Source organism: Puma concolor, chromosome C2 (genome assembly GCF_028749965.1).
Source record: "Puma concolor isolate L17-30 chromosome C2, mPumCon1.1.hap2, whole genome shotgun sequence".
Classification (NCBI taxonomy): Eukaryota; Metazoa; Chordata; class Mammalia; order Carnivora; family Felidae; genus Puma; species Puma concolor.
The window spans coordinates 18,656,064-18,678,371 of NC_141675.1; the positions used below are offsets into that span (position 1 = coordinate 18,656,064).

The 22,308-nt window shown below is 44.0% G+C and overlaps 1 protein-coding gene and 1 pseudogene across 2 annotated transcripts in view; both read right to left on the bottom strand.

Annotated features, from left to right (window-relative positions):
• LOC112849581 (ubiquitin-conjugating enzyme E2 E1) overlaps positions 1-21,746 on the bottom strand; it is a 72,469-nt gene extending 50,723 nt beyond the window's left edge. Inside the window, exons 1-3 of one of the 2 annotated variants that reach the window (XM_086676266.1) lie at positions 21,575-21,742; positions 20,255-20,439; positions 16,109-16,159 (exon numbers count right to left, since the gene is read on the bottom strand). In XM_086676266.1, coding sequence (XP_086532392.1) covers positions 16,109-16,159; positions 20,255-20,406 — 203 coding nt within the window. In that variant the 5' untranslated portion in view covers positions 20,407-20,439; positions 21,575-21,742. Of the gene's footprint in view, positions 1-16,108; positions 16,160-20,254; positions 20,440-21,574 lie in introns of both variants that reach the window. The other variant, XM_086676267.1, reaches the window with a different exon arrangement.
• Positions 20,481-21,555, bottom strand: LOC147577124 (uncharacterized; annotated as a pseudogene).
• Positions 21,747-22,308: the final 562 nt, after the last annotated feature.

A 22,308-nucleotide genomic window follows, 5' to 3' on the forward strand; every position in this document is an offset into this window, starting at 1 on the left:
CTTCCCCCAAACCCCTCACACCCAAATTTGAATGGGAATCTGACATCTGAATTTTTACACACAAGCTACTTTGTACACATACTGTTCTAATGAGAAGTCCTAAGATAAACATTTCCATCATGACATTTTCTTATATGAAACTATTACTACCCACATTTAACAATGACTCTAGTTGTCCTACTGTTCCCTGGCTTCCTATGTGTACTTTACAAGTATGTATCTTAGAAGACCATTCTCAGAAAAAGAACAACTTTAATTATCATGTTACACAGGACCAAGACTACCTGGATAATATAAAACAAAATAATAAATAAAATGTGGTTGGTAAATGATTGGAATGAGGATGCTTATATGATGATGCTTTAAGAATTCCAGGTAAGTTCAATGTAAAGCTTGAACAAAACAGCCAATCTTAAAAGGATGAAAAAATTGAGTATGATGAACAATTTACACTGTGTTAAAAGTATACACATGTACCCACTCATTCTCATGCATCCACAAGTATACAAAAGGTCGACACAAATCCAAGCGTGTAAAAAAAATTTAAGGATGGCAGCAGCAATTTACTGATTTTCCAATTAATCCACTCCCTAGTATTTTCAAAATAAGCCCTGCTAAAGGTATTCATCAACATGTGATATACGGACCCAGCACTACTTACATATGATATCCATACTACAATGGAAGCCATAAAGATCACAAAGAACTTGAATCTACTAAAATAGAAAGTTAACTTTTTTCTAGTGGGGTGGGAAGAGGAACCTTCCCCACCCCAAACCTCAAAAATCCTTTGAGAATACACCAAAAATGAGAAGCACTCTCCCAAGGAAAATAATTACATGATGTTAAAAAAAAGTTCTGCCCTAAAGTATAAAAATCTGATAATACTAATGTACCTCCCCTGAATAAACACCATGAAATCTTCTAACTGGAAAGAAAAACACAAACATCTTTTCCTTCTTGAAAATCATCCCCTCTTTTGTGTCACATCTCTTACATTAGATCTGTCTTGTAAAGGTCACCAAAAATTTGAAATTGTGAAATCCAGGTTACTTGCTCATCTTTCCTGACCTCACCGTGTTATTTCAGAGCTGATGACCACTCTACCTCAAAATGCTTTCCACTCACTACGCTCTCGATTTTCCTGCTCTCAGTCCCCTTTGCTTGCTTCTCCTTCAGGCCATACAACCTCTAAATGCTACAGGTTTAAGTCTGCATCCCGGGCCCTCTTCCCACAAAACCTTTCTTCTCTAGGTGAGCTTGAAGCATTCCCCAGATAAGAGCTTCTATATATTGAATGTCTCCCAAATGTACATGTAGCTCAAGCTTATGTGTCTATCTTGAATTCAAAATATTCCTCTAAGTTCCAATTACTTATATCTAACTTTTTAAAATTTTTTTAATGTTTGTTTATTTTTGACAGAGAGAGAGAGAGAGAGAGAGACAGAGCATGAGCAGGGGAGGGGCAGAGAGAGAGGGAGACACAGAATCCTAAGCAGGTTCCAGGCTCTGAGCTGCCAGCACAGAGCCCGATGTGGGGCTCGAACTCACAGACCGCGGATCATGACCTGAACCAAAGTCAGTCGCTCAACCGACTGAGCCATCCAGGCGCCCCTCTTATATCTAACTTCTATTTGACACCTTCATTTGGATGCCTCATTAGTATCTACCTGAAACCTAACATACCCACAAAGAAGGACTCATTTTTTCTCCCCCCCCCCAGAAATGTTAGAACACATTTTTTTTTTTAAGTTTATTTACTTATTTTGAGAGAAAGAGAGAGAAGTTGAGTGGGGAAGGGGCAGAGAGGGAGAGGCAGAATCCCAAGCAGGCTCTGTGTTGTCAGAACAGAGCCCAACGTGGGGCTCGAGCCTACAAACTGTGAGATCATGACCTGAGTGGAGATCAAGAGTCAAACATTTAACTGACCAAGCCACCCAGGCGCCCCAAAGACTCATTTTCTATGCTGTCCTCATCCCAAAACACATAGAGATCCTATTCCAGTCTTGTTCCTCTCAGTAAAATGAGGCCATCATCTAAGACCACAGAAACTTGGAGCCATTCTTGGTCCTTTCTCTCATCTCCCACATGCAATCCATCCATCAACAGGTCCAGGTGATCTAATCCCATCTTCACTGCCACCATCTTAATACGAACTGCCATCACCAGTTGCCTAGAATACACCAATACCCTCCTTTCTGGTCTCCTTTCTTCCACTTGTGCCTTCCTCCCCAGTGATCTTCCACACAGCAAGTAGGGTAGGAAAATCACTACTGAAATAATGTCACTTTCTTGCTTCACAACCTTGAATGGCTTCCCACTCTTCTTAGAATGAAAATCCAAACTCTCTATCTTGGTCTACATGATCCTGCATCACATGGTTCTCCCCACCTCAGGGCCTCCGTGTTTGTGTTTCAGTCTGGGATGTTCTTCCTGTACTTTTCACAAGGACTCCTCCTTCCTTCTCATTTTTTAGGTCTTTGCCTAAATATGTTTTTAAAACCTTCTCCAAGTAACCTCCCTACCCCAATTATTCTCCATCAATGCACTGTTAATTTCTCTTACAAGCTGACTCAACTTGTAGTTATCTATCCTTCTACTGGTTACTGTCTGTACTGCCTACTAAAATCCAAGTTTCAGGGAAGTTTGAAACAGCATGGGCTGTTTCAGATGAGGCTCCAGCTGCTGGGCACCCAAAAGAGGGGTAGGGGCCCAGCATCCCCTCCTTGCCCCAGGCGGGGCTCTGCAAAGAGCACCCCAGTCACTCCAGCACGACCTCCACTGCACAAGCTTCTGGCCCTGGAGGCAGATTCCCATTTACCTAGTGTCAGCATCCTACACACTCCCATCCAGGCGGAGAGCTCTCCACAACCAAACCTACCAACAGGGGAGCAGTTGGAAGGTTCTGATCAGATCCCTGCTCTCCTATCCTCAGCCTTGCAGACACCTTGAAGACCAGCAGCAGAGAGACCCCAAGCCCAGTGGTGAAACAGCTGAGTGAAGTATTTGAGACTGAAGCCCCCAAATCAAATCTTCCCCCAGAGCCTGTTCTGCCCTTAGAGGCAATTTCATCTTCTGAATTGGACATGCCTCTGGGTACCCAGTTTTCCCTTGAGAACCAGATGCCATCCTAGAGCCAGAGGGAGAGGAGGTGTTCTCCAAGGAGGAAGGACAGCCCTCAGAAATCCCCATGGCCAGCCAGGGCTCAGACGAGCCCTTGAGAGACCCTGAGACTCCTCGACCATTAGTTTTTTTTTTTCTTTCTAATGTTTATTTACTTAGAGAGAGAGAGCGCGCGCAAGAGCGTGCGCACTCACACATGCATGCGCATGCGCGAGCACAAGTCAGGGAGGGGCAGAGAGCGGGAGAAAGAATACCAAGGAGGCTTCACAGGTCAGTAGGAAGCCCAAAAAAGGATTATATCTCATGAACTGCGAGATCATGACCTAAGCCAAAATCAAGAGATGGATACTCAACCAACTGAGCCACCCAGGTGCCCCGATCTTGAGGTTCTAAGTACCACAGATGGAAAGCAAATGGCAAAGCACTAACGAGATCTCCCTTCATCATCCTATTAGATGACAAGTCCTCCAGAACTGTGACACCACAACAGGGTAAGCGGTCTTCTCCCGAGTGAAAATGCCACAGAACTAAAGGAAGAGGCCATTCTGGAAGCTGGAGGCCACGTGTAGGAGTAGGAGTAGGAGTAGGAGCAGGAGCAGGAGCAGGAGCAGGACCAGGACAATTAGTACTTTCCAAACTTGGTGGAGAACTAGGCCATGCGTGGCGCCAGCACTGAGTTCACCAGAGGCCTAGTGATATTGTGTCCTCTCAACCCCTTCTTTTCCTGGGAGACTGGAAAGGCTCGTTGTCATGAATTTCCCCTAAACTACTAACTTGGGGACTGAGTGCTTTCTTGCTTTCGAGTCTCATGTATTTACATACGTATTGACATATTACAGAAAGTGATTTTAAAAATAAGTAAGTAGGGGTGCCTGGGTGTCTCAGTCAGTTGAGCCTCCGACTTCAGCTCAGGTCACGATCTCACAGTTCATGGGTTTAAGCCGCACATCAGGCTCTGTGCGGACAGCTCAGAGCCTGGAGCCTGCTTCACATTCTGGGTCTCCCTCTCTCTCTGCCCCCCCCCATTCATTCTCTCCACCCTCCCCCCCTCAAAAAAAAAACACTAAATAAAAACAGTAATACCGGACTTCAAGCTGTAATCATCAAGACAATATGGTACTGGCACAAAAACACTCAGATCAATGGAACAGAATAGAGAACCCAGAAATGGACCCACAAATGTATCCCCAACTAATCTTTGACAAAGCAGGAAAGAATATCCAATGGAATACAGTCTCTTCAGCAAGTGGTGCTGGGAAAACTGGACAGCGACATGCAGAAGAATGAACCTGGACCACTTTCTTACACCATACACAAAAATAAATTCAAAATGGATGAAGGACCTAAATGTAAGACAGGAAGCCATCAAAATGCTCGAGGAGAAAGCAGGCAAAAACCTCTTTGATCTTGGCCGCAGCAACTTCTTACTCAACACGTCTCCAGAGGCAAGGGAAACAAAAGCAAACATGAACTATTGGGACCTCATCAAAATAAGAAGCTTCTGCACAGTGAAGGAAACAATCAGCAAAACTAAAAGGCAGACAGAATGGGAGAAGATATTTGGAAACGACATATCAGATAAAGGGTTAGTATCCAAAATCTATAAAGAAGTTATCAAACTCAATACCCAAAAAACAAATACAGTGAAGAAATGAGCAAAAGACATGAATAGACACTTCTCCAAAGACATCCAGATGGCCAACCGACACATGAAAAAATATTCAATATCACTCATCATCCAGGAAATACAAATCAAAACCACAATGAGATACCACCTCACACCTGTCAGAATGGCTAACATTAACAACTCAGGCAACATCCTCAGATATTGGCGAGGATGCGGAGAAAGAGGATCTCTTTCGCACTGCTGGTGGGAACGCAAACTGGTGCAGCCACTCTGTAAAAACAGTATGGAGGCTCCTCAAAAGATTAAAAATAGAACTACCCTACGACTCACCAACTGCACTACTAGGTATTTATCCAAGGGATACAAGTGTGCTGTTTTGAAGGGGCACATGCACCCCAATGTTTATAGCAGCACTATCAACAATAGCCAAAGTATGGAAAGAGCCCAAATGTCCATCGATGGATGAACAGATAAAGAAGATGTGGTCTTCACATCTTCCACACACACACATATTCCACACACACAATGGAATATTACTCGGCAATCAAAAAGAACGAAATGTTGCCATTTGCAACTATGTGGATGAAACTAGAGGGCATTATGCTAAGTGAAATTAGTCAGAGAAAGACAAATATCATATGACTTCACTCATATGAGGACTTGAAGACACAGGACAGATGAACACAAGGGACGGGAAGCAAAAATAGTATAAAAACAGGGAGGGGGACAAAACATAAGAAACTCATAAATATGGAGAACAAACAGAGGGTTACTGGAGGGGTTGTGGGGGGGGATGCCCCTAAATGGGTAAGGGGCATTAAGGAATCTACTCCAGAAATCATGGTTGCGGTATATGCTAACTTGGATGTAAATTTAAAAAAAAAAAATTTTAAGTATATAAGAAAAATAAATAAATAAAAATAAAAATAAGTAAATAAAATAAAATGAAACTCAAATTCCACAAATCAGAGGCCAGGTCTGTTTTAGTCACCTACATAGCACAGAGGACTCTAATATCTTAAATGAATATGACTTGATTTACTCAGGCTGTTGTCACTCTTGTACAACACTGCTTCCTGATTATAATCTTGACTATTTTTTTTTATTTGAGGGAGAGAGAGCATAAGCAGGGGAGAGGGACAGAGGGAGAGATAAAGAAACTTAAGCAGGCTCCACACTCAGTAAGGAACTCAACATAGGGTTCGATCCCACAACCCTGGGATCACGACCTGAGCCAAAATCCAGAGTCAGACACTCTACCAACTAAGCCACCCTGGCACCCCAATCCTGACCTTTTGACCTGTATCCTATCTAAAACTTCTAAGTAAAATCATTCTAAACTTCTCTGTTCCTATCTGAAAATGTGCTTCTATGTCTTTTCTTACAGAACTTATTAAGATCTATCCCACATCAATTTTCCATCAATTAAAATAGATACAAATACCCAGTGTCCTGGTATTACACATAATGATCATCATTTCAATACTGGTAAACCCTACTGAGCCGCCATCAATTATTACTATTTAAAACTTAGGGGCGCCTGGGTGGCTCATTTGGTTAAGCGTCCAGCCTCGGCTCAGGTCATGATCTCTATGGTTCATGGATTCGAGCCTTGCATTGGGCTCCATGCTGACAGTAAGGAGCCTGCTTGGGATTTTCTCTCTCTGCCCCTCCCTCACCCATGCTTTCTCTCTCAAAAATAAATAAACTTAAAAAATAAAAAGGGCACCTGGGTGGCCCAGTCAGTTGAGCACCTGACTTCGGCTCAGGTCATGATCTCACTGTTCTGGAGGTCGGGCTCCACATCGGGCTCTGGGCTGACGGCTCAGAGACTAGAGCCTGCTTCCGATTCTGTGTCTCCTTCTCTCTCTGCGTCACCCTTGCTTGCTTGCGCGCACACTTTCTCTCTCCCTCTAAAACATGTTAAAAACTTTTAATAAAAAAATAATAAAAAATAAAATTTAATGCTGACACAAATCAGTACTAGAGATAAGTCAGATGTGACACCTGTAGCAAATGCAATGTTGAGTGCTATTTAAGAACTTCATAATACAGTCCCTTTATTGTGGCCTGGCATTTCCCTCTGTCCTATTCAGGTTCTTTAGAAAGCAGACAGGAAAAAAAAGAAGAAAGCAGACAGAATTGTTTCTGACTACTTTGTTAATTGACATATTAGTGAATAGTATGCTACCCCAAGTAACAAAACCCAGTGACAACTTTCAATTACGTTCTGCATACGAAAACTGTTGGCTTCCTAAGCCTTTGCTGACTGGGCTGAGACACCACCTTGCCTTCCACAGGTTTATCATCTATGCAGTGCAGCGCAGCACAGACTCTACAAAGTAATCCATAATCACTTGCATGTATGTTACAAGAAAAAAAACCACGAGTATACAGCAATTCCTGGATTACAATTTTCAAGCAAAGAGCTTTGATGAGCTTCTCAGCCCATAGAATAGGAAGTTTCCCAGAGGATTAGAGCCATATTCTGACACTAGTTACTAGGTCTTTTGTTTCACTTTACAGCATGGCTGCATTAAGAGAGGCTGAATAAGAATGGGCTTATTATGAAACCCTGTTTCACTCCACTGATGATGGGGAATGTGTCAGATGTCTCAGGCGGGTGCCAGCATCTCTAACGTAACTATCTGGAATTGGAATAGCTTTAGGATTTGGGGGAACATCACTAGGAAGTCCAATTTACTTAGCACCCCTAAACCCACGCTCACTTGTTGGCAAACACTAATCTTATCAAGTCAAAACATGGTAATCGAAGGTACTGGTATTTTCTTTATACGTCTTCTCAATCTAGCCCACAGCACTGATCCTGTCTTTTGTAGAACACAGTGGTCCAGAGCTCCTCCATGACTCCAAGAAGGTGAAAATTGCCAAAACTGCTCGAGTGCCAACTCAGAAAGACTGCCAGCAACAGACAGCTGTAAAATGTGACAGCAATTTCCACAGCTCTTTCCATTATTTTCTGAAGAGGGTAATGAAGACATTCCATTAAGCCTTCAGACTCAAATTAGGTTTTTGTGTCGGTGTTTTAATTTAACAAATATGTACTGTTTGTCTACTCTTTCTTGGACAAGGTAGGGATGACAAAGACAGAATTCCTGCTCTCAAGGAACTTAAAGTCTATCCAGAAAGAACCAAAGAACACTGGGGACAGACGTTGCTTCTTTCTGTTCGATCCAAGTAGCTGGAGTGTTATTCAAGGACGAAAAAATGCTTCCAATCCTCTAGAAACTGTCACTCTATCATAAAGTTCCAGGCTTCCGACCTTTCTAAATATATGCTTTCCACTTATGATCTCAGTTCTATATTCTATCATCTTCTCTACAATCATGTTTTAAAAACATTACAGTATCTCCCTCCTTGCCATTTTCATTTTTTTTTTCTACTTCTTCTTCTCAGCCTAGAGAGCACACTCTTAACTCTACACTTTAAAGGCTAATGAAAAAATTTCCTTGACCTCCCCTAGAGCTTGCAGCTCACTTCCTACATTGCTTCTTTTTTCTCCAGGTCCTTGTTATTTCCCCTCATCCTTCCTTTGTAGACATCCCACACGGCACAATTCTCAATTCTCTTCCCCTTGGCCATCAGGCATACTGCAACCATCATCCAAACTTTCAAATCTAACGTGTACTCCCCCAAAGCCAGTTCCAGCCTCAGCATCCCTGCCAGCCCACCTCAGGTTCAATGCATGTACCCTAAACACATGGATGTGTCATGGTGCCTGTAGCACACTTCCAAAAGGTTCTGCAAAATAAATATTTAGACATTTTTAAAAGAGAGACAAAGCAAATGTGGTGAAATTTTAACAGCTGATGGCTTAGATGGGTGTTCCTATATTATTCTTTCAGCTTTTCTATAAGCTTTGAAATTCTGTAAACTAAGAAAGTTGGGGGAAAAACACATAAGATCAGAATCAAAGAGAAAAATCATGCTTCCTGCCTTTTAAGAAGTTTATAATCCATTTGTCTAATCTAATCTAATCTTAGACCAGGTAGATGTGAGAGTTCAAAGACCAATTAATAATAAACTTAAATATATGATCAAATTGCAAATATTTACTGAGCCTACTAAGTGGCAGCAATACACTGAGCATTGTATTCGGTCAACGAGACAAATATTTAAACCTTGGAAGGAGGATCTATCTAATCCCTCTGTTTTCTCAAATTAGTTCATCTTCAGCCTTACTGATTTCTGTTAATGGCACCACAATTTCCCCCAATACCCAGAGAAGCTCTGACTCCTTTCAAGTCCTGCATCTCTAAAATCAGTGACGGAGTTCTCCAGATCCTACTGCTTTGCATCTCTCTTTCCTCTCCACTTCGATGCTGCTGCCTGCCTCCCTGCTAACCTGGTCTCCCTCTTGGACTACTGCAGCTCTCCCAAGTCTTTCGGTTCCCACCCAACTCCACTCAATCCTTGCTTTGTTTCTTTCCAGACACTCAGCTCTAACTGGATTATACTTCCAGCTCAAGAGTTTCAAAGATTCTCCAGTAACTGTATAATGATATTCAAAGCCTCAGCCTGACACTGAGGAACATAAACTTTATCTCTTACTGCTGCTTATTCTCCCACTCTTTCCTCTCTAGTCGTAGGTTTCACTATTGCCCAACGGCGCCCTCTTGGCCTTTCCTCTGCTACAGATGCCTCTTAACTCTTCTACCCCACTTCTCATTTCCTCCATGAAGCTTTCCCGGATCTCGAAGTGCTGCAGACACTACTTCTCACACCCAGGTCAAAGCAATCTCTCGCTGCTCTGAACCTTCATAACACATACTGTGCATTTACTACTTCCCAAATAATATTCATGTTTCCAAGTACTATCCAAAATCTGTACATGCATTTCTTACCACCTTTACTAGACAAGGAACTCCTTGAAGGCAGCTTTCATGTGTAACAGGGACTCAAGGTAAGTGACAAGTATTTAATACTAGTATCTTTCACAAGAATCCCTAAGAAGTGAAAAGTGCCTTGTAAGCTATAAGCATTTTTAACACTCAAGATACATTTTAACACTGGTACAGGGGTTTTCCTAACTCTTTTGTGGTAAAATGTGTAAAATTTGCCATCTTAGGGGTGCCTGGCTGGCTCAGTTGGTTAAGCATCCAACTTCAGCCCAGGTAATGATCTCACAGTTTGTGAGTTTGAGTCCACACTGGGCTCTCTGCCATCAGCCCAGAACCTGCTTCAGATCCTCTATCTCCCTCTCTCTGCTGCTCTTCTGCTTGCTCTCTCTCTCTCTCCCTCTCAAAAATAAACACTTTAAAAAACTATGCCATTTTAACCATTTTTAAGGGTAAGACTCGAGGCCATTAATTATATTCACAATGTGGTACAATCATCACCACTATTTCCAAAATTTTCATCACCCCAAAAAGAAATTCTATGCCAATTAAGAAGTAATTCCTCAGGGCGCCTGGGTGGCGCAGTCGGTTAAGCGTCCGACTTCAGCCAGGTCACGATCTCGTGATCCGTGAGTTCGAGCCCCGCATCAGGCTCTGGGCTGATGGCTCAGAGCCTGGAGCCTGTTTCCGATTCTGCGTCTCCCTCTCTCTCTGCCCCTCCCCTGTTCACGCTCTGTCTCTCTCTGTCCCAAAAATAAATAAAAACGTTGAAGAAATAATTCCTCATTTTCCCCTTCCCTCACACCAGCCCTGGAAACCTCTCATCTTCTGTCTCTATGAAGTTATCTATTCTAGGTATTTTATGTAACTGCAATCACAGTATTTGTCCTTTTGTGTCTGGCTTATTTTATTTAGTGTAACATTTTCAAGGTTCATTCATACTGTAGCACATAGCAGAACTGCATTCTCTTTTATGGCTGAATAATATTCCATTGTAAATGCCCCATTCTGTTTATGTATTCATCTATTGATGGATACTTGGGTTGTTTCCCCTTTGAGGCTATTATGAACAGCTATAAACACTGACTGACAAGAATCTGCGTGACTCCCTGTTTTCAATCCTGTTTCAATCAGGTATATACCTAGGAGTGTAACTGCTGGGTCATATGATAATTCTGGTTAGCTTTCTGAGGAACAGCAGCAGTATAGTTTTACAATCCAGACACAGGGTCTTTTGGTAAACACAACAGCCACAAAAGTTCCTACTCCCTTAGTAAGCAATTCACTTCTGGACAGACTTCCTTCCTTCCTACCTTCTCAAGGCCCCAGCTAATGATCTTAATTTCCAGGAACCTGACCCTGGTTCAGAGGCTATTTTGATTGTCTTGACACTCCAGTCTCCTGGTTCTCACTATCTTTCAATACTGCCTTTATGCACTTAAAGGCAAGCACACTTAACTGGTAACTCTCCAAATGAAAACTTGTTCAGATGCTGGTCACATTTAGCTTTAATGCATTTAGTAACACCAAATGAATGAAAGATACATAAAAAGAGTTTTTTCAGGTGAGATACAGGATTTTGTAAAGGATGACTTCTGCTGAAACCATTTCTTACACCCAAACAACCATTTAAAGCATGCTGAACTTGGACAAGATGTAGAGGCCTTGACTATTGCAAGGAAAAGATCTCTTCATTCCAAGGTTAGCAGCCTGGGATTTCTAAATTGACATCTCATTATTACCACCAAATCCAGATTTTGTAAAACCAGAGAAATACCACAATATTCAGTAAATTCTCTGAAACTATCCAGAAGGATACACACAAAGTGCAAGCTAGCTTGGAGTACGGAGCATCTCTGTGCAAAGGGGTAGCATCAGAACAGATCATGAGGGGAATTTTTCACGTTTTACTACACAACTTCTACATCTCAACTTTTCAAAAACATTCACTCTTATGTTGTTGTATAATGGCTTAAATCTGTACTTAAAATGCAAGCAATAAAAGGCAATGTTAGTAAAGAGAAAAATATGAGCTATTAAAAGGAACTAAATGGGCAACTCTAACAATACATACAGAAAACTCTAATCTCATTTGAACTTTACAATACTAGGAGTTAGGCAAGTCAGATGGTTGGCCGTTTTAGTAAATGAGAAAAAAGGTTAAAAAAATGTTAACCTCTTCCAACAACTGCATTGTGTTTTTTACATGCTCTTCACTTTAGCTTTAAAATTATCTTTTAAAAGGTAAGGTTTAGCTGTAAAACTTCAAAATCAACTGTATCTGGGGGCCCCTAAGTGGCTCAGCCAGTTAAGCATCAGACTTTGGCTCAGGTCATGATCTCACCTTTCCAGAGTTCGAGCCCCTCGATGGGCCCCGCCCTGTACTGACAGCCCAGAGCCTGGAGCCTGCTTCAGGTTCTGTGTCTCCCTCTCTCTCTCTCTCTCTCTCTCTCTCTCTCTCTCTCTGCCCCTCTCCCTCCCTCCCTCTCTCAAAAATAAACATTAAAAAAAATTAAAAAATAAAATAAAATCAACTGTATCTGATTACATAGTTCTCTCAAAAATAAAAAGTATCTACTTAGTTGGGCTTACATATTTAAGAAACACAAAAATAATCATCAAAATGCAATAAAGTTATATAAAACAAAAACCTATTTTTTAATTCTTCACCATGCTTGAAATGCTTAATGACTTCTTGAAGACATTTTATCTTAACATACTGGCTCTAAAACAATCTGAATTTTTAAGTTTCAAGTCGCTGTATGAATAGTTTACTCAAAACACCAGTATTTTCTTAAAATAAAATCTGAAGTTTAAAGGACTTGGACAAAATTTCATTTATTATATGTAACCATACTGTTTACAGACATTAATGTCTACAGATTATATAGCTGTAACTAGTCAATTCAGCAAAGCTTGAGCCCTAGGCTATGAACAGCAGGTGCAAAACTGACTCTAGTGGCCCAGAGTTCACCAGCTATCTGAAAGGCATAATTTCATTTAAAACTCAAAAAAATAAAAGGCATAATTTTACAATCCAAAATAGGGCATGCTTTAAGAAATCATTACAGTACTTAAGACAGTATTTTTTCCTAAACAAACAGACAAACCGCAGGGAAAAAAAATCCAACCAAATGCACAATACATGAGTTCGGAGACCATTACTTCATCTGTATATATAAAAATAACCAAATAGTTCAGAACTACGAAAGAATTTGATTTATACAGCAACATAGAGAAATTTTAAAATATTCAGTTAAAATACTTCTCACCTGGACACTGAATATAATCTGCAGTGTTCTAAAAAAAAAAAAATCTACTCGACACAATATACAACATTGAGGATTTAACTTTATGTGCTCACACATTACAACATATTTAGCAATTGCATTTCACACAAGTTTAAGTTCAGTAACTTTAAAGTTTGCCAAGTAAAGTGCTAAAAATTACTGGAATGCAAGCAGTGCACCTTCAAGGGAAGCAATTCTTCCACTGATCTCAATACACAGTTGATTATTGCAGAGATTACTTTCCGCCACTGCTATATTTTAATAAATACGGTTTAAATTTAAAACCACAGGCTGGGGGCGCCTGGGTGGCGCAGTCGGTTAAGCGTCCGACTTCAGCCAGGTCACGATCTCGCGGTCCGGGAGTTCGAGCCCCGCGTCAGGCTCTGGGCTGATGGCTCAGAGCCTGGAGCCTGTTTCCGATTCTGTGTCTCCCTCTCTCTCTGCCCCTCCCCCGTTCATGCTCTGTCTCTCTCTGTCCCAAAAATAAATAAACGTTGAAAAAAAAAAAAAAAATTTAAAACCACAGGCTGAATACTGATGAAGAAAGGGAGTCCTATAAAGGATTAATATACAAGATACATCAATTGAGGAGCGCCTGGGTGGCTCGGTCAGTTAAGCATCTGGTTAAGATCTGATTCTTGATTTCGGCTCAGATCACGATCTCACAGTTTGTGAGTTCCAGCCCCGCATCAGGCTCTGCTGTCAGCACAAAGCCTGCTTCAGATCCTCCGCCCCTCTGTCTTCTCTGCCCCTCACTCACACATTAATTGAAAGTCAATTGTTTAACTCACTCAAAATATAATTTATAGTTGATGAAACCACAATTTCAGAAGAACCAAGCTATTGAGCTCTCACGCTGAGAGTAATTATTGGAAAAATTTATTAAAAATAAACACATGCATTCAAGGTCATTTAATTCACATATTTTTAACTTCAAAAAGTATCCCCAAACTAAATTATCATTTTCCATCTCAAATAATGTACATTAAAATATTAAATACTTCAATCCCATAAGGTACCAACACAAAAACAAAACCAAATTTATTTCAAGTAGCTGAATATTGAGACTACTGTGTAACATTTAGTCACTATAGTAAGCCAAGACAAAGGAAAAACTGTAATTCATATAACAGAAGCAGCCACTCTAAAAAAGTTTTTCAGGAAATAAAGCCACCTTTATTCTTAAAAGTCAACATAATATACATTCTCTCACAAATTAAAGTTGTTTTCTATGAAATTCAGCAATTTTTTTTTCATAAAACAGTCCTCCAGTTTGGTGCTTCACCATAGTACCCGCAACACTCACAGGTTTCACCCTAAAGGGGTAATTAGGATGGATTTCTAAGGATAAAAGTTCTACATGTTCAGCAGCACAAATCACACAGGAACTCAGCTAAAATGGTGTGAAACTAAAGTATATCTATCTTATGTTTTAGAAGTTATTAATCCCACGAAAACGCTCAAATTGCTTACAAAGCCATTATGTTTGTTTGTTTTTTTAAAACAATTTTAATCTTTATTTTTGAGAGAGAGACAGACAGGCCACTAGCAGGGGAGGAACAGAAAGAGAGGGACACACAGAATCCGAAGCAGTCTCCAGGCTCCAAGCTGTCAGCACAGAGCCCGACACGACTCTCGAACCCACGAACCGTGAGATCACGACCTGGGTCTCAGCTTAACCGACTAAGCCACCCAGGCGCCCCAGAAATCCATTATGTTTTGATAAATGCTATTAGTTTTGAAATCATGCTTTAAAAACCTTGTAATTTCATCAGCTAAAGTCGTCTGAACTCACAAGAAACACACACACTTGGAAGAGACATGATACCAAACAGGAGCAGTAACCACAACAGCACACATCTACCATGGGGAATGCCCAAGGATTCAACACAACCAACCAAAGGGAACTTTAGCCTTCAATCTGAACAATGGTTCCACTAAGATAAAAAGATGTCACAGCCCTAACCCTTACCCATTTCTCCACTTTCTCATCAGTGTGAAAAGATTCTTAAAAGCCGTGAGAGAAAGTGTTAAGAATAATTAAGTAGTTCAGTTACAAACAGTTTAAGAGTCACGACTGTCTTTACTAACAGGACAAAATTTTACCAAATATCCCACACCTGACCAACATTAAGAACATATACAACCAAAATGCCAATATTAAAGTTTCCATTAACCATACATTAGAAAGTTCAGCATTAATAAGCAAAATATTCCATTTAGTTTTTCAACTTGAATATCTCCACATACTTCTTTTAAACTGTGTGTGGCCACTGAATATTTTCTTGTTGGTAACTTCTTCTACTTCTACCTTTAAGTTGAGAACACTACTGAAATGTCACATCCTATTCCAGTACTAATCCTGAGAGCTGAGAATTAGATTGTTATACTTAATTTTTTAAACTATGGGAGTAATAGAATTGAATTAATCCCCCTTAAATACATGACTCTACTACAACATATAATAAGTCCTTCCTCAAGTCACTGTTGATTTAATAAAATTCAAGTCTTCCACCTTGCCTCAACAGTATCACAACGGCTATTCTAAATAACATGAAGTGACTAACAAGGCTCTGAAAAGCTGATATCAAATTGTTTTGAAACTGAAACACACATATGTATACAGTCTGAAGCAATTTTGAGAAAAAACACCCCTACCAAAGAGTTAAATCTATCAAATTTTGAAAAAAACCTTTTTAATCAAAGCCGCAAATTATTTCCTGGCCTGCCAAAGTCCAACACAAAATTTGTACATACAATGAAATAAGTTTGAGGATCCACTGTGAGATTTAACTCTATGCTATATTAGCTTAATAGAGAGCTTGAATAACAGATTGCGACAGCAAAGCAATTTTCTAAAACAAAATGTACCTGAGTATCTAAAAAGGTTTTACATCATCCTTAATGACATATCCAAAATCCACCATTAGGCAAATGTACATCTTTAAATTCATTTTACAGTTCTGTTTTATATATGTAAAAGCGTTCACGCCAGATAAATCCATTACTTCTCTTCAGCATAGCACTGAAACTGTCAGAGACTCATCAAAACATTACTCTCAGGTTAATCAATTTCAGCGGTTACTTGATGGTAGCACCAAAATAAGCATTAACCAAAAAATAAAAGCAGACATTTTTAATAAAAAGAAAACTCCCAAGATAAAGATTAGAAGAATTTTAAAAAGAAAAAAATGTGAAAGGAAGCTCACCTGCAGTTAGGTGGAGGGTCTAAAGTGATGTCTGCCAGTTCCTTCTGAATCCTGGAGTCAGGGAAGTGAGAGAGAAACACAAGAAACATGAAGGCGTTGGTAGCCTCCCACCGGTAATGCACAGGTCTGGCAGATAACTGGGTTGTGTTCTAACTGCCTGCCATGATAACTGGGTTCTACTGAGGGAGGAGGAAAGTACACATCAAAAGCTTCAGGTCCGTAGTTTAGAAAAAACTTTTTTCCCACCGCAGTGAGCTGGCGGTCCGGGGTCTCTTGTGATCATCTAAAATGTTTCGGTTCCAGTCTTGCCTCGCACACTAAAGCAGTTATTTTTCTCGGGGTTTTCCATTTAGGAAATAATTGTAAAGCTTCTCACTCGCCGACTCGTTTTCTAAGTTGCATTAGAATGTGCCGGGACACATTCACTTCTGCGCTGCACGTCTTCTCCCCTGGACCGACAAACGCAAGCCGCCGCGCGGGTGGGAAGGGCTCGCCCCCGCCCGCCCGTCTCCCCCCACCCCCCTCCCCGGTCTCTGCCCGGGTCACCCGGGCACCTCGAGCGCCCTCCGGCCCGCCCTGGCAGGGCGCCCCCGCCAGGCCGCCCCGCGTTCTCAGTGACGAAGCCAACATGGCCGCTCCCCGCCGAGGCCCCTCGGGCCCTGACTGACCTGCCCCGCGTCGCGGGGGTGCCGGCGCGGCGCAGGCCGTGCGCCACAAGGCCGCCCTCTCCGCTGGGCCGCCCCGGGCCGCCGCCCCCCCGGGCTTCCCGCCCCTAGTCCCCGCGCGCCCGACGACTCGGGCGGCGCACCCCAGCCCAGCGGGTGAAGTTGCGGGCCAGGGGTGGGGGGAGCCCGCGCCGGGGCTCTCCGCGACTCCCTGGCTCGCCTCCACCGCGTCCCGGGATCTCCAGCCCCGACGCCGCACGCGCAGCCTAGGGCGCTAACACCCCCGCCGACCCCTCCAGCTAGGCCAGACACCAGCAGCCGGCCCGCACAGGTGCACTCGGCCTCTGTCCCGCACACCGCTCGCACTCTCGGCTCCCCCTTTCCGGACCTGCTTTTTCCCGGACATCCTCTAATTTTCCTTAGGTCTGTCCCCTTCCTTCTCCATCCCACCACGGACACGGAACCCGGGACCCCTCCGCCTCCGCCCCCCCCTTCTATCTCCTCACCAACCCACGACTTCACAAAGAGCCCCATCCCCCACTCCTAGGCCGACGCCACCAGGCAGTTCACACCAAGCCCTGGCCTTTGTCTTCTGCTTACCTAGGTGCTTAGAGCATCAATTAATACGACAAAGTTTGAGGCCTTTAAGTGTCTTCCATCTACTAAATGGTGCCTTCTATTTTTATAACCTTTCTTGTTCCTATCACATAAAACCCTAAAGAGCTATGTTACAACTTAAGAATCACACGGAGGCAGCACAGTAATAAAAAACTAAACACACATTCTAAAGGCGATCAGAAATCACAATGAATAACTTTTCTCTTTCCAAAGGTTTTCTGAGCTGGCTAGATGCAATGGAGAATAGGTTTTAGAAGATAGTGTTTTTTCCAAGTGTGAGTAAAGAGAAATTAAGGGTGGTGATTGGGGAAGTTTTTTAAACCTTCCTATTGGAGGACATTTCCTGTCCCCTACAAATCTGGTCAGTTTTAGGAAGCTGTTTGCTCACTGTCTTTAGGGACATCTACTTATCTGCGTCCTGCTAAGTTCTTTTGCTACCAATAAGCATTTCAGTTCTGAGACCTTCCCAAACACCCCTACTGTTTGACTCATTGTATGTTAGACTAAAACTTTGAAATTCCAGTTTCCTGATTCTTTATCTGTGTCTATTGAAATGACTGCATGTTAAGACCTAGGTATATAGGCAAAAATAACCTCCACCTGAGCACAACTTGTATAAAAATACCTACTGACCTCACTTCTCCTTGTCAATACCAACTCTACCATAAAATATTTACTGAATAGTTAATTCTTTAATACCTAAAAAGCATAATACCAACAGCTTTAGCAATTCACCCCCACAACAAACATTTGCACCATTTCCAGAATTACTGGCACAAGATCTGTGAAGTAACTCATATATATGTTGCACAGAATAATTCTTGTCCAGACCACTCTCAGTGGGGGCATTTCCTCTACCTGTGGACTAGAAACGAAACCACTTTCCATCAAATATGTAGTTAAGTAACTTTACGTCTGCCAACTCAGGCTTCTTTTTTATTCTCTCTCCTGCTATAGTGCCCCTTCCAAGTCCACGGGCAACACTCACCTTCCAAGTCAATGTATTTCACAGAGCAGCTTCTACAGGGTCCTACTAACATTAATTTCCCCCTTATTTTTTCCTGAATACACTGTTCCTCTCCATTTTTTGCCTCTACTATTAATCTTAGCTCTGCTTTAACACTCCCTCAGCAAGATGTCCAGGGAGCTAAAATTGATGTTAACTTTACAGGTAAAATAACCCTTTGTAGCTTTTCACCTTTTTTTTTTTTTTAACACCTACTATCTCTTTCCCAGGCAATTCCAAAAAACTTAACTTACTTAGAATAAATGGACAAGTTGTGTCTAATGAAAAATACACCTCAGTAATTTGCTGACACAAAGGAGGCTATTTTTTATTTGACACCTGTGCTTTTACCCCCAAATATATTCATGTGTGCCGGGGATATCCTGGTGCACAAAAAATACTAATGACCTAAAGCAAATATCCTGCCTTAGGTCAGGTCAAAAGCTGCTCCAGCATGGATGAGGGAGCACAGCTACTGCAGATGGGGGTGGAAAGGGGTAGGAAGTTGGGGAGATTAAGGAAAGCCCCATCTAAAGTGGGCAGGGTAGATGACAGGTTCTGGGAGAACCAGCACGGGCTCATCAGTGAGGGCCAGTTAGGACTCCTGGGAAGCTGACCTGCACTCAAACCACCACTCTGAAAATAAGAACAATCTTGCTAAGGCAATTTTGCCATTTAACCCTAGACCTCTACACTATTTAAGCTAAAATCACTCTTTCACCCTCCCCCCTCCATGATTAGGTCACCAAAGCACTTCACCAACTTTTCAGATTTCTGGGAGAAAGAACAAACTTTCAAACTCTGAGTTCCACAGGCTCACTACTCAGTGGAGAGATCTAAAGACTCATATTCCATTTTATTTTACATTCCTTTAAGAAAGATACCCCTATTTAACCCACCATTTGTATTCCTTACTATCTTTCTGGTTTGCCACTTTAAAGTTTAATGACTGTCCACCTGAGAGCAGCAGGATTTATGAAAGGGCACACGGGTTCCCAGGAATATGCTATAGATTATTTTAAGGGTCATGGGGATCAGAGAATATTATTGAAGGATGCTCGAGGTAAAAAAGTAGCTTCTTCTAGAGACATAAGAGGAAAAGAGTAAAGAAGAGTCACTGGTTGGCTTCAGCTTGGAAAAAGAACCAAAGATTTTTACAGCATAAGAGAGGAAATAGCATGGAAAAAAATGAGTCTCCCTAAAATCTGGCAAATTGGAAGTTTTAGAAGAGAAAAAAAAAATCCCCCAAATAACCTAGAATACCCATTTTATATTATTTATTGCCTCAACTCTCCCAATCAGAAGAACCTCTTTAAATTCCATCTGAAAACATCTGTCTCCACCTATTAAATTTTTTACTCCATTAATAGGAATTATTTATTCCTTATGCAGTTTGTGAAGAAAGCTCTACTCAAAAAAAGATCATACGTGCAACAGGTGAGGAGACAAGATGGTAATAGAATTCATTTTGATAGAATCGTCCGGGCAGGTATTAGTAATTAAGTAGGATGACAGCCTTGACAAGGGTCACAAGCTAGTGATTAACAGGACAAGTAATCTGAAATCAGATTTGGGGGTCACTAATAAAAGTAACAAGGATTCTTACAAACTTCAGCCAGAAATGGGAGAGGCAAGCCACAACAGCTGCACGTGGACAACGATTAAAAGAAAAAACAAAAAACAAAACAGAAGCAATAGAGTAAAATAATTAAAACTTCCAAGACCCTTTTTTCATTTTTAAGAACACACAAACCATGAGGAGCATTCAAGCGACCCCTCATTGGGAGACAGACCAATTGCAGCAAGAGGCAGTTCGGAAAATAGGAAGCCTAGGGGGATGGGGGTGGAGTACGGTACCTCTTGGCGCTGGTAGAGAGGAGTTTGGAGTTTTTGCTCATGCTGACTTTACTCTCCTTCTTCTTGGGGGTGTTTGTTTCTTTCTCGGTTTGCTGGTTAGAGGACGAAGATGAGGAGGAGCTGGTGCTGGCCCTCGAATCGTCATCCGACATAGCGAACCCCCCACCCCACCCCGCAAACAGCCCCTGCAAGGGGAGGGAAACAAAACAGAAACACACAAACCATGCAGTCAGTATAAATAAGGAAATCGGGTGCTGTCAGGAGGGCTTCGGCCAGGGGTGCACCCGGCTGCCCACCGCCCTCCACTCGTTTCTCAAAGTCTACAGGCCCATTAAGGCTTTTGCAAATCGGACGCGGCTTGTTTATTTTTGGCCCCAAGTGGGGGACGCGGTGGGAAAACGGTCCGGGGCAAGGCGAGCGGCCCCTCCCGCGCCCCCCGGGGCTCCCCTCGGGGCTGGGAGGGGAGATGCCGAGCAGCCGGAGGAGGGCAGGGCGGGGGCGCGGAGAGCCTCGGCGGGGCAAGGAGGGAAGGTCCCGGCGGTGTGCCGGCCTCGGGGCTGTTTCTGTCGGCTTTTCGGGGGTCGCGGAGGGCGGGTGGCCAAAGCGAGACAGCGGGGGCCAGGAGTGGAGTTCGGCGAGATCGGGAAGAGAGGAGGGGCGGAGAAGAGTAAGAGAGGAAGCCGAAACGGGGGGACGGAGGCGGGGAGCGGGTGCCCGGTGGGGGAAGGGAGAGGCCGGCGGGGGGGCAGGGACGACGAGGCCCGAGGCCCCCCGGCGCCGCGCCCCGACGCCTCTCCCCGAAGGCCGGTGTCTCGGCCGCCCGGCTCGGGCTGAGGGGCTGGGGCGGGGGTCCCGAGCACACGCCCGACTGCCACCCCTGGTGGGGGTGGGGCGAGGGTGCGAGGTGGGGGGGCTCGGCCTCCACAGCGGAGGAATAACAATGAGCCCTTCCGCCCCGGAGGGGTTAATCCCCGCGGGCCCCCGCCCCTGGGGAAAACGGGGCTCCCCCGCCTCCCCCTCCCCCGCTCCCGGCCCCCTCAGCGGCCAGTGGGGGGCTCCCAGGGCAGCGCTGACAGTTCGAGCCACAATGCCCCCCCCACCCCCGACGCGGGCGGCCCCCGCACCCCACGCGGCCCGGGGTCCCTACCCATCCCCCGCGGGCGGGCCCCGGACCCCTGGGGCTCCTCGGCCCCTCTCCGCCCCCCCTCAGCCCCGTGCCCGGCGGTCCGGGCGGAGCGGGTCCGGGGAGGCGGCGAGGGGTGTCCCCGAGGCCCGGCGACGCGGCCGGGGGGCGGCGGGAGGCGGGGGGGATCCCCGTACCTCTCTTTGTGTCTGGCTCCTCCGTGCCGCCGCGGCGGCTGCTGCTGCGGCTGCGGCTGGGCCTGGCCACTCGTGTCTCTCTCTCGCTGGGAGAGAAGCGGAAGTGCAGCAACAGCAACTATTAAACAGGCAATGGCTTCCCCCAGCCACACACGCTCGCACACACTCCTCCTCCTCCTCCTTCTCCTCCTCCTCCTCCTCGCCCTTACCCCTCCCCCACCCGGCCCGGTCCCACCCACCCGCGCTCCCCTCCCCCTGCACACCTCCGGGGGGGCGCGAGGAGGACACAGGGGACCCCGGGAAACCCTGCCCCTCCCCACCCACTCCCCCACACCGCCGCCGCCTCGGGACGCCAAGGAAGGGGGCGAGAGGTGGGAATTTTCTCTCAAGTGGCTTGGGGACCTGGATCCTGGGTTGGAGAGGGGAAGCCGTTCCGAGATGGGGGGCGCTGGGAACTGTATGGAATAGGGTGGCCACGAGAGGAAGTTCTTTCCAATAAGGGCTTTGGGAAAGGGGGGGGTGACAAATTGGTGGGGAAAGTAGTAATTTGGTGGGAAGGACTTTGGACTAGAGAATGCAGTGGAAACGCCCCCTAAAAAGTGATCGGTTTAAGGGGAAAAAAGAAATCCCACAACAGGGTTTTCCTTTGAGCTGACACTGGCTTCTCCCTCTGGCAATTTACCTGCTGAGAGCACAGGTCGGTTTAGGCACGCCTGTGAAAAAAATCTCAAAAG